General features: G+C 43.6%; 1 protein-coding gene across 1 annotated transcript in view; it reads left to right on the top strand.

The window, feature by feature from the left end:
* Positions 1–10,437, top strand: part of rnd2 (Rho family GTPase 2) — a 32,071-nt gene extending 21,634 nt beyond the window's left edge. The window contains exons 3-5 of the mRNA XM_074656226.1: positions 2,739–2,848; positions 5,858–5,992; positions 9,291–10,437. Coding sequence (XP_074512327.1) covers positions 2,739–2,848; positions 5,858–5,992; positions 9,291–9,560 — 515 coding nt within the window. The 3' untranslated portion in view covers positions 9,561–10,437. The remainder of the gene's footprint in view (positions 1–2,738; positions 2,849–5,857; positions 5,993–9,290) is intronic.
* The last annotated feature ends 3,731 nt before the right edge of the window (positions 10,438–14,168 follow it).

Genomic DNA, 14,168 nt, shown 5'->3' with positions numbered 1-14,168 from the left:
AACAAGATTGCTGTCAAAGATTTTGCAAAACTGCTTTTAGGCTTTTTGCTGCGTTTAAAGGCACCACCTTGTGGGATTTGTCACCACTGGAGGTGCAGGGGTCCCTGTATTGTTTTTTCACACTGATTAATATGCACCCAGCCCCCATGGGACAGTGCCAAGCTGTGCAGCAATTCAGTAATGGTTGTTACAGTTGACATTGCAAGTCATGCGTTGCACTGGGGCTCCGAAACACTTTTCCCTGTAACCAATCATTACAAAAGGGTCTGCTGCAAATTATTGCAATGATGCATATAATTATATCATGAATCGTGTCACCACAGTTTGAGCCATTAGGGCTAAAAAAAACAAAAAAGTTGCAAAAGGCTATATCAGTATAATATTTGCAATTCATGTATGCAGTTAGCCAGATGAGACCTCTTATACACATGCTTTGTAAAGCCCAAAAATGCCTAAAGAACTTTACGTTGTATGCACTGAGCAACGTATCCTCATACAACGGTTCATATGATATCTTACGAGAAATAATTCCTAATTTTTCGTGCGTTTTTCTACGAATATGCACCAACACATATCATCTCTGCCTGTTACATGCAGTCTTTTCAAAGTAAACTTCTGTCTTCATAGAAAACAACTTAGTTAGTCTCAAACATCACGTGACAACCATCACTAACAAACACTGCACCGTCATGCAGGCGTGTAATATTCACGTCTCGGCGACACAAAATGTGACACTGACACGCTATCATCTGGTGGACAGGCGGATCTATTATGGTAAATGGACTTGCATTTATATAGCGCTTTACACGTCAGCATTCATCCATTCACACACGTTCATATACAGAGGCTGCCATGCAAGGTGCCAACCTGCCCATCAGGATCTAATCTAAATACTCATTCATTCACACATCGATGGCACAACCTTCGGGAGCAATTTGGGGTTAAGTGTCTTGCTCAAGGACACTTCGACATGTAGACTGGAGGAGCCGGAGATCGAACCACGACCTGCTGGTGGACGACCTGCTCTACCTCTGATCCACACCTTCCTTATTACACACTTTGCCAGGAGACCGGGCTGCGTTTTCGTCTTAGAACTTTAACCCTTTCACAGTGTGTTTTCAGTTCATGAAAGTCAATTATAACCTTTTTGGTCTCCTAAAAATGTCTTATTCAGCGTTCGGTTGTACTTAGCTCCACCCTCTCGTGTCACTTCTGGTTGCAAAAAAAAACAAGATGGTGCTGGCCAAAATGCTGAACTCGAGGCTTCAAAACTGTAGTCCACAAACCAATGGGTGATACAGTCTATGAATTCAACAAAACATTTTTTCAAAAGTCTTATAAGTCTCTATAGGTATTCAGGATATTTGTTATCCCTGCATGGTAAAGTGTATTTTGGTGAGAAACAGAATGTAAACAAAACTGTTCCTCTCCCTCGGAGGCAGATAGAGCATCAATCTTTAATGTGCAGGCTGTTGCATTGTTCTCAGTGGGGAGGGAGCGGGTCACCATGGGACGGACGGCTGAATAACTGGGGCTATGGGCCGCGTGCAGCTATTGTCATTCCATCATTAACAAAGAGAATATAGTGATGCTAAAACAGGCTGTAGCGCCATTGTGCAGACTCCATTTACCCCATCAGACAAAAGGCACGCCGCTCTTTAACAAGCTTACTGCCTTTTGTGTCATGTCTGGTATGAAGCACTTTAACAGCAACTATAAAGATAATCTATAATTATCATAATCAGCTTTTGTGACCTTAAGGGATTACATGTAATATTTGAGTAAGTGTGCAACATTCATCTGTGATTCACTGATTTATGCACATTTCCAGCAGTTTTAAAAGTAAAATGTGGCGATTTGTCCCCAAACTTTTGAGTTTTCATGACACTAAATTTATGCAGCCACGGTGCTGCTGTTGCTATCGAAATGTAGGAGTTTAGTTCCCAGGAGGGGAGGCGGGAGGGAGGGTGCCCACAGCCACAGCCACATTTCCAGAGAGAGAGAGCCCAGATATTTTTACAAGCCTTCTAATGAGAGCTGTAAGAGAGCAGGACCCGTGTAACCGAGCGGCTTGTGAAAGTACAGAGGCGCGCCTTCAAATTTGATCAAGGTACAGAAATGAAAAGCGAGAGTGGGGAGAGGCGTGCGAGTGCATGTGAATCTGATATGGTCAGAAAGAAATGGAAGGTTTTAAAACAAGGACCATTTGCAACAGAGACGGGGAAGCGGGATGAGTCGACAGAATTAAGGGGCTCAACCTTTAGTTTGGCCTTTGTGCTGGCATTCGCCGTTGTTTCAAGATGATTATGGAATGTGTGCACAAGTCCTCCGGTCCTCAACCCGCTATAATTCACTCTCGAATGTGTGCGTGTGCTTCTTTGAGTAACCCCTCGACATTCCTGTGATAAAGGCAGGCCACAGCTGTGTGGAAGCCCGAGAGACTAAGACACTCAAATATGTGCAAACAACTGTTAAGATCAAGACTCATTTGCATCTGCAGAGTTCAAGCTGCAGCACGTCCAAGTTTATGTCACAGCCTCTGCTTTAATGGGCTATCCATGTATTATTGACCTTTACATCACCTTCCAGGGATGTGCAGTACATTTCTAATTGGCAGGATGAGCCATATGGTTGAGATGAAGAACCTCATGGGGTTAATTCAGGTTAAAAACAAGTGCACACAGGAATTTCTCAGAAGACGCCATTACCTTATGCCATATGTTATTGTGTGTCCACAGGTTCCTCCTATTACGACAACGTGAGGCCGCTGGCGTATCCCGACTCGGATGCGGTTCTCGTCTGTTTTGACATCAGCCGCCCAGAGACTTTGGACAGTGTCATAAAGAAGGTCAGTGTTTTTTCTTTTCATTTCATCTCCTCCTCTGGATCAGCATTTAATATCTGCTCTGACACCAGAGAACTAACCGGAAAGAATTCACTTTCTCCCGATCAGCATCTTGTACCCGCTCAGCAGCAGCAGCTGCATTTTCATGGCTCAACAATAGAGCAAATCAGCACAGAGGCTAGAGCCTCCTGTTCCTTTATCTCATCAAAAACGTCCATGGATACTTGACCCTCGTCCCTCTTGAGGAGTGGAAGGTCACAGCGAAGAATGAGTGGAGAGGCTTTGCACCCGGGTGGGTTCGAGAGGAATATCGCATACGCAAATTAGCCACATCAGCCGTATCAAAGCGGAGCGGTTGCAGAGCCCGCTCAAGAGCACTAAAATTGCCCTTCTGTAGGCATTTAAAATTTAAAATCCAACATTTATGCAGAGCAGTAGAACAGATGGCGGCACTTAACATTTGTAAGGTGGCCTATGGTTCTGATGTTGTGATACTTTAGTTGAGATTGGGGCGGCGGTTAAAGTGTTATACTGGCCGGGCGGGGTTGTGGTCGTGGACGTGTTTTTACAGCCGGTGGCGATACATATTGTATATGTAGAGACACCCAGCTTAATGGGTTTGTTTGCGTGCCTGTGTGTCATGTAAAATAGGCCCGTGCATTTTAGCGGTCTCTCATCTTGAAGCCATGTGTGTGTGTTTGCCTTTGAACTGCGCTCCTTGTGGGCCGAAGACGGTTCCCACGGCTGGCCCGTTGACGTGTTTAGTGGTCTGAGGGGAGCTGCTAAAACGCTCCTGCAGACTTTGTAGATCTAACCCGAGACACCTTCTTTTTTTTTAAATGTCTCACAAGCCTCAGTGCTCTCTGTCAACAGGGGGAAGCAGAGCTGCCGTCAAGCTTTTGGTTTTCCCAGGAATCCCTTGGCAGGGGGTTGCCATGACCCCTGACCCCTAGCTGTCGCCCGGGTAATCTCTGAAACTCAGGGGGCACATGGAAAACCTGTTGCACAATCACCATCCCAAATTAGACTCTTGACCTCTAGAAACAAGCAGGTCACCAAGGTCTCTGAATGACAGCTGGGGGAGGAGAGAGGGTTAACAATCAAAGCTTTTGATTGGGTGTTATTGGCAGAGTAGGGGTGGGCTCGAAAGGTCAGAGGTTGTTTTCAACGTGAAGGCTGAATGGACACGCTGACATTCTGCACACGGCGTGAGGAATATTTAAGGGCTGTCGGCTGCTGTCGTGCATTAACCCGCAGCGAGGAGAGACTGTGTTGGTTCAGCTGAGTTTCAGAAGTGACATTTAATCTCAGGGTGATTTTAGAAAGAGGACGGCTCAACCTTTTCTATGCAGAACCTGAAATACATTTGTTGACGGGGGCTGAGCGAGGAAAGTAGAACACTCAGCAGGTACTGCAGAAACCTGAACAAAGATGGCATGAATCAAGATGTTATATTTCCACATGATTCTTGGGCTACTGTAGTGTAATGACACTTAGACTTAGACTTGACAATTTTATAGTGAAACAATGCATGGTATTATAAGAAATAGGATAAGTCTTTATTAATTGAAATTAATTAGCCGATTAATCGATTGGTCATTTGACAGAAAATGATGCCAAACATGCACTTGTTCCAGCAGCTTTTCAGTTGTGAGGATTGGTTGTTTTTCTTTGTCTTATGTGAAAGTGGAGTGGTCAGACAAAACAAGCAATGTGTAGATGTCACCTTGTGTTTCAGGAAGTCATGATGCGCATTTGTCACTGCTTTCTTACAAATAAACTTTACTTACTTGCTTTCTGACAATGTATTGACCAAACAATCAACGGCAAAAACACACCAGAGCAGCGGCGAAGTGCGGCCTGTGGCGAGCTGCCATGCAATGTCTATGGAAAGCTGCGTCCGTTTGATTCTGCGGCGAAGTGCAGCCAAACTAAAAATTGGGGATAGTTTAACTTTGGATGAAGTACGGCCAGAGAAGACCCGCAGCCAATCAGTAAACACTCCTGTGACATGTTGACCTATGTTACAAAGAATTATTTTTATTACATATATAATTATCTTTATTTAATTTCATGCTTTCCACCATGAGGTTTTGCTTACAATATCTTTCCAACAAACATATATAATACCTTGATGTATAAAAGATAGTATACAATATACTATCCTAGAATGGTGTCCAGCTAACATAAAACATTAATACATTCACATACACAAGACACATATGCATTACAAAGATTTTCTTCCCTCCTGAAACACATGAACACGCTTCCCGGCTGCAGAAAAATTATTATCATTATTGCGAGCGAGCCGCACTTCGCCGCTGCCTGGTGTGTTTTCAGCTGAAGGGGTTAATCAAGAGAATAATGTCATATTGATTGATAATAAAAATAATTGTTAGTTGAAGCCCTATAGATGAATTTACGTTTTATAGGATTGTAACTAACCATTTCTTTTAATTTATCTCTCCATTATGTTTTTCAATTAGGTGATTGATTTGTTGTTTAGTCTTTAGAATAATACAACATAGTGAAAATGAATCAGAATTTCCCAGAGCCTAAAATTATGTCTTCAAATTATTTGTTTTTATCCAATCAACAGTCAAAAACCCAAACACATTCAATTTACCAAGGTATAAAACAGAGAAACACAGCAAATTATCCTCTATTTTCTGCCATTAAATGTCTTTAACAACTAATATATTATCAAAAATGTTGTTTTCTGTTGGTTGAGAAGTGTTTGATATTCCAAAAGATTTAGGAATTGATCTCATCTACTCATTTAATCTCAGGAATGTTGATGTCAGCAGGTTAAAAAGACATTTTAATTTCCCTTTGACTCCTCAGCTGAGTATGTTTCTTCTTTTATCAAGAGAGCATTAATCTCCCTGGAGCTCAGGTATCCAGTGGCAGAGAAGCCAAAGGTCGTCAGCAGTCAGTCCAGGCAGCTCTACTCATATTTGGCACAACCGCTGACGTATTTCTGTGTCTCTCTGTCGCTTCATGTCTCAACAGTGGCAAGGGGAGACACAGGAGTTTTGTCCCAACGCCAAAGTGGTGCTGGTGGGCTGTAAGCTGGACATGAGGACGGACGTCAGCACCCTGAGGGAGCTCTCCAAGCAGCGCCTCATCCCTGTCACCCACGAGCAGGTGAGAACAAGCAGTTGATGGATATGTGAGGAGAAAGGGGTGACGATGAGTAATGAGTGAGGGACTTGCAAGGTGCCCTGGGAAAAAAAAGACAGACTTGAAAACAACAACGGTTGCGAGAAAAGAAATTAGAAAGCAATCCAGCGATTATATACGATTTTTTCCATCTTGGATCAGCAGTGGCGTTGGCTCTCTGGTGAAGTCCCAAAGGACGGGGGTGTGAAAGGGGGCTCACGCAACACAATCAACCACCGCAGAATAGGAGCGGCGTGAAACCCCTCTGGGACGTGTTGCTGGGGTCGGCGTTTTGACTGAAATTTGCTGACAGGCGATGTAAGGTTGCGTATGGCGAGGGGCCACGGAAGAGGCATGGGCGGTTAGTGGAGTTTATGTCGAGGGACACATTTTTTCCCCTGAAATGAAATATTCATGCAGATTTAGGGATTCTCAAAATGCAGGATGAATGGAAAAACGGACGTTGATAAATGAGTGAGCCCTTTTATCGCTCGCCGCCATGACCTCCAAGCCAAGGGGATGGGGAGAAGCGGGGAGGGGATGATGAACTGTTCTGTAAATCTGTGAATTTTAATCAGCTTTCAGCGTGTTCATTTTGTGCTCTCCCGTGTTGGACATACAAAAAGTGGAGGGGCTTTTTCACCGCCACACAAAAGACCTCAGAACAAAGGAGCCTTTTTTTCCGCTGCTGTCTGAGAACTCGCCGGAGGCTAAAAGCACGCAGCCTCCAAAAAAAAAATCTGAAAACAACAGACAGTTCATGTAAATAAGATACATAAACAAAAGATGGAGTGGCAAACCTCAGAGCCAATGTAAAATAGATGGGGACCAGGCCTACTTTAAGCTATTGTTTTGCTCCTTCTCAGTCACTATTTACATCCGAGGCCACTACTGTTGGTCCCTCCAACATGCCCAGGAAATGTGTGTTACACAGCAGATGCCAAAGCTGAGCACAATAAACATTTTAGCGCTCTAATCCAATAGCCTGTGTTGTTATCCTGTTGTTGATCTTAAATTGAATTCCATCACAGCTGAGGAGTCACCGGCGAGAGTGACCACTGGGTGAACTCCAGACATTTCTGAGCTAATCTGCCCGAGATCCGATCGAGCTTTTCCGCTTGTCACGGCAATCTCTACCTCGGCCCCCTCCCCGCCACTGCCGCCACCGCCGCCACCCCTGAATCTAAATCTGCCGTTCCACCTAATGAGGACTTCATTGCTTCTCATATGCGGCTCAGTACACAGCCGCGATAAAAATCAAACCACGTCCACTGGGGATGAAAAGCTCTCTGTGTTTGGACAGCATGCCATTTTAGGGTCATGGGATATGCAGTCCTGTCTCATCTGTTACAAGCTTTACCTGCATGAATGTGGGTTTAAAGTCTTCATCATGTAACAAGAGACGAGGCTGTATTGTAGCGGAGAGAGAGAGAGCGGCCAGGGGACTCTAAAATTAAATTTGTCCCTGATTTGATCTCAAGCAAACAATTTACGGTCTCAATTAACTGGGTATATTGTAACATTACTCAGGGGTGAGCTCCAGTGCTGGAGGAGCTCTGTTAGAGTTTAGTCTCTTCTCTCTAAATAGCGGCATAGACCATGTCAACAGCGGCCCAGTGGGCTCTGTTCCCACTCTGTTACCACAGACCAAGGAGTCAAAGCATCTACATTATTCATGCCTCAGAGGGAGGAGCTTCATTTGTCTCCAGACACGTTTAGATCATTGACATTCAGTCTACGGTCTAGAATCGACATCTTCGTCTCGGATCTGCGTCCTCTTTCAGGGACATTTAGTCTTCCGCGGTTGAGATATATATATACCGCCGAGGTACAATGACGGATGGGGAGCATGTTGTAAAATTTCCTTTTCTTTGTGAAGCGTTCACACAGCACCTTGATGTGGAGTAAACTCATGTCTAACACAACCTCTAAAAGGAAACACATCACGGTCAGGAGTTCTATTAGAAAACAGGTAGAGTACAAAACCCTTCAAAGGAGAGAAAAAAGTGCAACAGAAATGTATTGTGAACATGTCAAGTTCTAAAAGCTGATGTTTTCTGTGGCACTGCAGATAAAGTGTTGCATTTAATCTCCCAGGGCTCAACAATAAGGATTGCCAGCTTGCCCGGGGGAAGTAAAATGCCACTAAAAAATAAGTAAACAAATTATTTTCCGGAGCTGATGATGGAAGTAACTAATGGAAGCAGCTAAGGAGTGAGCTATCTCACTTCCTTCTCACCTCTGTTGAGAGTTACACATGTGCAGTAGGCTACTGATCGGGCAATCGCAAAAATAGCGGCGAGTAAAGGCAAAGTTTATGAGCTGAAGTGCAAGCGAGCATTTCAATTACCCTTTCAACAGGAGTTTAGTGGAGTGGCGTTAGAGGATGTGGGCAAAACTCCAGACTCATTTACTTAAATAAAGATTAAACCATAAACTGCATACAAGAAGTGGACGTAGTCACTGTTGTCACCCGTTGGTTTGTGGACTGCTGTTTTGAAGCATTGAGTCCAGCATTTTGGATGTCACCGTCTTGGGTTTTTTGCAACCAGAAGTGACAAAAGAGGGTGGAGCTGAGTATAACTGAAGGCAGAATAAGACCATTTTAGGCAACCAAAATGGTTATAATTAGCTTTCATGAACTGAAAACACACTGGGTTCCTCCCAGACCGGACAACGCCGTGGTAGAGACCTGTCAATCACAAGGTAGCCACGCCCTAAAGCATACCCTGCTTTATGGTCTATTTGACTCTAAATGGGACCATAATTTACTAAATGAACATCAAGACTTGAAACTAGTGAATTAGACCATGAACTCATGTTTACAATGTTTACTGAGGTAATAAATCAAATGAGAAGTAGGGTCATTTTCACTTCTATACAATCAGACTTCTTTTTGCAACCAGTGGAGTCGCCCCCTGCTGGCTATTAGAAAGAATGCAAGTTTAAGGCACTTAAGCATTGGCTTCACTTCTCAGACCCCAGAGTAGCCCACTGGATTAAACATGACAATTAACTTTAGTCTTTATTGTTATTTTATAAACGCTAATAAAAAAAATGAAAACAAATTGTATAGCGGCAAGTAAAAATTTACTTTAGGCTAGTAAGCTTCTGACTTCTGATTTATAAATTTTCACTTGCCCAACTGGGCAAACATTGACGTGGAACCCTGTCTCCCCTTTTATGTTTCCTGTAAAGCATAGTCTTTCTTCTGTTTTGAAAACATAAATAAAGTTTGCTTGCTTGCTAATAGTCTCTTTCTTTGCCTGTCTCCGTGTTCCAGGGCAGCACAATAGCTCGACAGATGGGGGCGGTGGCCTACGTGGAGTGCACCTCCAAGGTTTCGGAGAATAGCGTTCGGGACGTGTTCCACGTCACCACGGTGGCGTCGGTGCGGCGGCCGCACAAGCCGCAGCTAAAGCGCAGCAGTTCCCGCAGAGGCCTGAAGCGAGTGTCACAGCTCCCACTGCCACCCCTGCCGGGTCGGACTGAGCAAATGGACGAGGCCCCGGCCATGAGGAAGGACCGGGCCAAGAGCTGTGTGCTCATGTAGAGACCCTCACTATAAATATATATATGTATATACAAAAAACACAGAAATATATAACAGAGGAAGTCTATTTATTGTTTTTCCGTTGTTGTTTTTTTCTCGTATTTTGATTTTTTGCACTGCAGAGGAGTGAGGAAAAAAGAAACACTGCGCTGTGGAAAGAAATGCTTTGGATTTTAATTTTTTTCGTTGCGTGTGTGCATATTTTCTAAGCTGTTTACATATTTGTGTTGTTTTGAAATGATGGCAAATTGGACTAACCCTCTGGACATGAGGGAGCTGTGATAATGGAAATGCTGTCTAGCCCCGGGTATTAAAGAGGAATTAATTTCCTGAAACCGCTCTAATGGGAGGATTGCACCGCTGCGGAGCGACAGCGAGGAGGGTGAAGTGCGTGCGAGGAGGACCATGTTGAAGCAGGACGTGTGGGGATGAAGCTTGTTGTTTTCACAGACAGTGTTGCTCAGCGAACATGAGGACTAAATCTCTAGCTGCACTGTCTCAAGTTGCCATATTTGAGAGGACATGTACAGTAATGCTGAAAAGGGATTGTAGTGATTAGATGAATGATGGCTCAAACCAAACATTAAGAGCTGGAAATGAGATTTTGTAACACTGACATATTGTGAAGGTGTGTGTGAGCGTTACTACCACAAGTGCATTTTTAGAAGTCACCAATCATCTGATTTTATTTTGCTAATTTAACACTATTTTTCTCATCAACTCCCAACTGTGTCAGTTTGATTCACTGAAGTTAATGCTGTTGTATCTATTTTAAAGATGTTTCTTTGTGGAAAATAAAGTAGTAAAATGTTGGGGCTTTTTTTGTTTCCCTTTCACTAAAAATAAAGCAACAAGCTTGACTGTACAGAGAAAGGAAGATTTCTGGCTAAAGTTTCTTTCCTGGTTTTTTCCATTATGGCATCAGAGATGTAAATCATGTGATTATAACAGACTGTAACAAACTGTCCCATTATGCTCAGCGATGATTCACGATTTTCTCTAGAACTTCCCGTCCAGCTGCATTCCTCTACCAGCCTTCAAAAGCCATATCTGTAAATAATAACTGCCCATTTCCTGCTTTAATGTCGTCTCCGTGCTCTCATGCTGCCCTGCAAGTCAAACAGCACTGCAGCCCGAGGAATGAGTCAGTCTTTCAAGGTAAAAGGTAAAATTGAACTGCAGTGCAGCAGCACCGGAGCACTAATGTAGTGTTTTTAAAATGACGGACTCCGTACTGTTGCAGGAGCTTCAAGCCCATTCAGTACGACAGAGGACATGACGCGAGCTCTTTCATCCGCAGAGAACAATTTTGCCGTCCAGTTGATCCTGAGACTCAAAACCTTTCAAAGTTGTTTTTTTCTTCCCCTGAGCTGTTTGTGTAACAGTCCATTGGTCAGTCTCAATGTGGACAGTTTCTCTGAGGCAGCAGGACTTTCTGTCTGGAGTGTTTTTGAAGTTGGCAAGCTGCTGTATTCCGACAGCATTTAGGGGGAGGTGAGAGTGGACAGGCCCGTCTACTGTAAGTCAGCAGCTGAAAGCTTTACCTTTACAACTGTCAGTGTTGTCTGGCAATTTAGCTGTTTCTACATCGCTGCTAGACACTAAACCGTTGACAAGATGAGCTCAAATGGATGAAATGTCAGAGAAACTGAGACAGATCAAGACAAAGACAAGAAACAAAAGGGGAAGTGATTGAGGGTGGTGGGAAGTATTAAAGGAATATTACACCAACATCTTTGGAGTGTCAAATACTTGAAAGGCTCTAAAACGATTCCAGCTTGTCCCTTTGCAGAGGACAGAAGTTGTAGATTGGGACTGAATTCGCAGCACTTATAATGGATTCAAAATGGACTCATGGCAAAAAAAGGGGTCAAGATGTATTGAAACATCCAAAGAAAGTTCTCAAGCCACTCCTGCAGCGTAACCGTATGGTCAGTATGCTCTAGACGTTTATTCTGAGAGATCCATCAATGGCAAGTAGGCTGCCCTCTCTTAGTCACTTAGTCTACTAACCGGTCATTTTGGTCTGACGCGACTAAGATTTCTTTAGTCGATTAGTTGTTTTTCATGCTGAATGACATATTTCAAAGAAACATATGAGCACATCTCTGGTAAACACAATATTTAAAGAGGTGCTTTTGTGTGAGTCTTTGTGAAGAAACTCAGTTTTTACAGATCTGTCGATTAGATCAACTAATTGATTAGTTGACAAAAACGTGTTAGTCGACTAAGAAATTCTTTGGTTGAGGACAGCCCTAAAGGCAAGACAGAAAAAAAACATTTGATCTACACAAGAATGTATGTGGGCTTTTCTCAAATCTTTGTACTTTTTTGTAATATACTGGAGAGGTTTACTTCTTCACACATAGAAAAACTCTGTGGTTTAACTGCTCACAGCTCATGCAACCTGCCGTGAGGAGCCACGGGTAGACAATGCTTAGCTATAAAGGCTGGGAACCTGTGTTCTAGACAATCGTTGCTTTGCCAACAAAACACTGAATTACTACTATTCTCTATGTTTTGGAGCTAGGTGGAGGTAATAAGTAAAGGATAATGTACAGCGAGCTCGTAATTGTTGTGAAAGAAACCCCAACAGGGCGATGCCGCACCCCGACGCGAAGTGAAGGGCTGAAGTGTTCAAATGTAATCTTGTCAAATTTAGTTTTAGGTGAGAAACTTGAGGTGGATCATCAAGGATTAATAATACATTTGCAAAAAACAGTATGCAAACGGTAATAAAAGGAGTGTATGTTGAAGTGCATGGGATTCATTGTTTCATTTTAGTTTTTTACTCTGGTATCGAATGGTATCGAGAATCGTGGAATTTCACTGGTATTGGTATCGTGACATCCCTAATTGTAATATACTGTAACTGCTGTGAATCCAAGCTACTACACTACTCTGCAAAGGAGAAAGCTACAGACTTTGAGAGCCAGCTTTTAAGCCTACAAGGAGGTAAATATTTAATTCTCAAAAGATAGATTTTCAGTGGTGTATTCCTTAAAGCAGAACGAAGGAGATGGGATATTTTTTGGATGGACACATGAGTCAGTGAGGAGCTGTAGGAAGATGCTGCCCAGGGCAGGAAATGAGCAGTGGAAATGAGGCCAGCACCCACAGCAGGGGCACAAGACCTGCTGTGCCCCCACAACTCGGACTGAGACTTAAGAGGATTAGTCTTGTTGTGCCAGTGTGTGTGTATATGTGTGTTTAACAGAGTGGGCATTGGGCATCATCATCTCTGTTGCACTGGCCTGCATTTCCCCATCAGCCTGCATATCCATCAAATGAAGCAGTCACCCAGACGCTGACGCAGACGTGTACATCTTGCCAAGATGAAGACAAATCAGCTGCTGCTTTGTTTGTAAAATTAGGCTGGCATCGGAGTTTATCTTGACAATCTACTCCCGCTCGCAGGCAGGTTTATTAATGCAGGATGTCTCGCCTCGATTTCAGCAATCTGATCAGCCATTTGCCCTTTACCGCTGAGACGGCAGGAGGATTAGAAGTACCTTTGTGTGGGTTCATGCTCTGATTCTGCATTCTTGAGTTTCCCTGCTATTCCCTGCTATTCCAAGTGGCTCTGACAAGCACAGAGAGCCTAGTCATCTTACCCCTGAACGGCCAGAGCTGACGTCATGTGCACAGGAAGCATGCGATCGCAGACGTTCCTGGCTAATTGCTACAATTTGTAGATGGGGTTGTGTCCCCAGAGACGGAGGAGAAAGAGAGAGAGCGATTCACGGAGACACATTGAGGAGGAGTGATGGACAGAGGCAGAGACAGTACTTGGCTTGCCTGCTGACAAGAGGCTACAGAGCACAGCCACAAATTGCATACAGTCATGAGAGGATTTGTAATGAGAGGCAGTATGTGACCAAGCTGAACTCACACACACGGACACACACACACAGGAAGCCGGCACAGATTGTTGGCATTCCACATTCACAGTGCAGGAATTGACCATCAGTGTACTGCACGAGCAAATGCCTTCAACAGCATATTAATCTGACGACCTTTCCCCCGTTGCCCCTTAAGATTTCCAACTTGATTGTTTCCTGTTTCCCAGCAGATGAACTCAACAAAGTAGAGCGAAACCTGGCCCCTCCCCGAGGTGGTTTAGCAGTGAAAACACAGACTGTGGAGATTAATTATCCCACGGTTTAGTGCTTTCTGCACTAAAGTGCTGCTAATTAAAATGTGTGAGTGTGTGCTTTCATATAGGTTATCAGTGTGTGTATATGTGTGTGTCTTTATCTCAATTTGTCTGTGTGTCTGAATTCACATCTGGGACCAGCATCTTATTGCAGAACAAGTGTTTTTTTAATGTCTTTTAACATCAAAAGTGGAGCAGGGAGGGATTGACTGATGGGAGGAGTTATTGATGTTTTAGAAAGCAGTGTTTTTTTTCTATCATGTGTTTTCAGGTGGATGCACACATACAGTATTTCCCTAGGGGATTAGAGGTTATGTATTGTGTCACTGAGCTTGTGTGAAGGGAGGTCTCGTCAGACGGGAAAGATGGAGTGGTTTGGCAACGATATTCAGTATCCAGCTCCTGAGTTTTTAAATTGGCTCCACAGACATCTTGGAAGTCATCCATGGAAA

Source organism: Sebastes fasciatus, chromosome 13 (genome assembly GCF_043250625.1).
Source record: "Sebastes fasciatus isolate fSebFas1 chromosome 13, fSebFas1.pri, whole genome shotgun sequence".
NCBI lineage: Eukaryota > Metazoa > Chordata > Actinopteri > Perciformes > Sebastidae > Sebastes > Sebastes fasciatus.
Note: the sequence above shows the minus strand (reverse complement) of the source record. Positions and strands in the feature narration are given on the sequence as shown.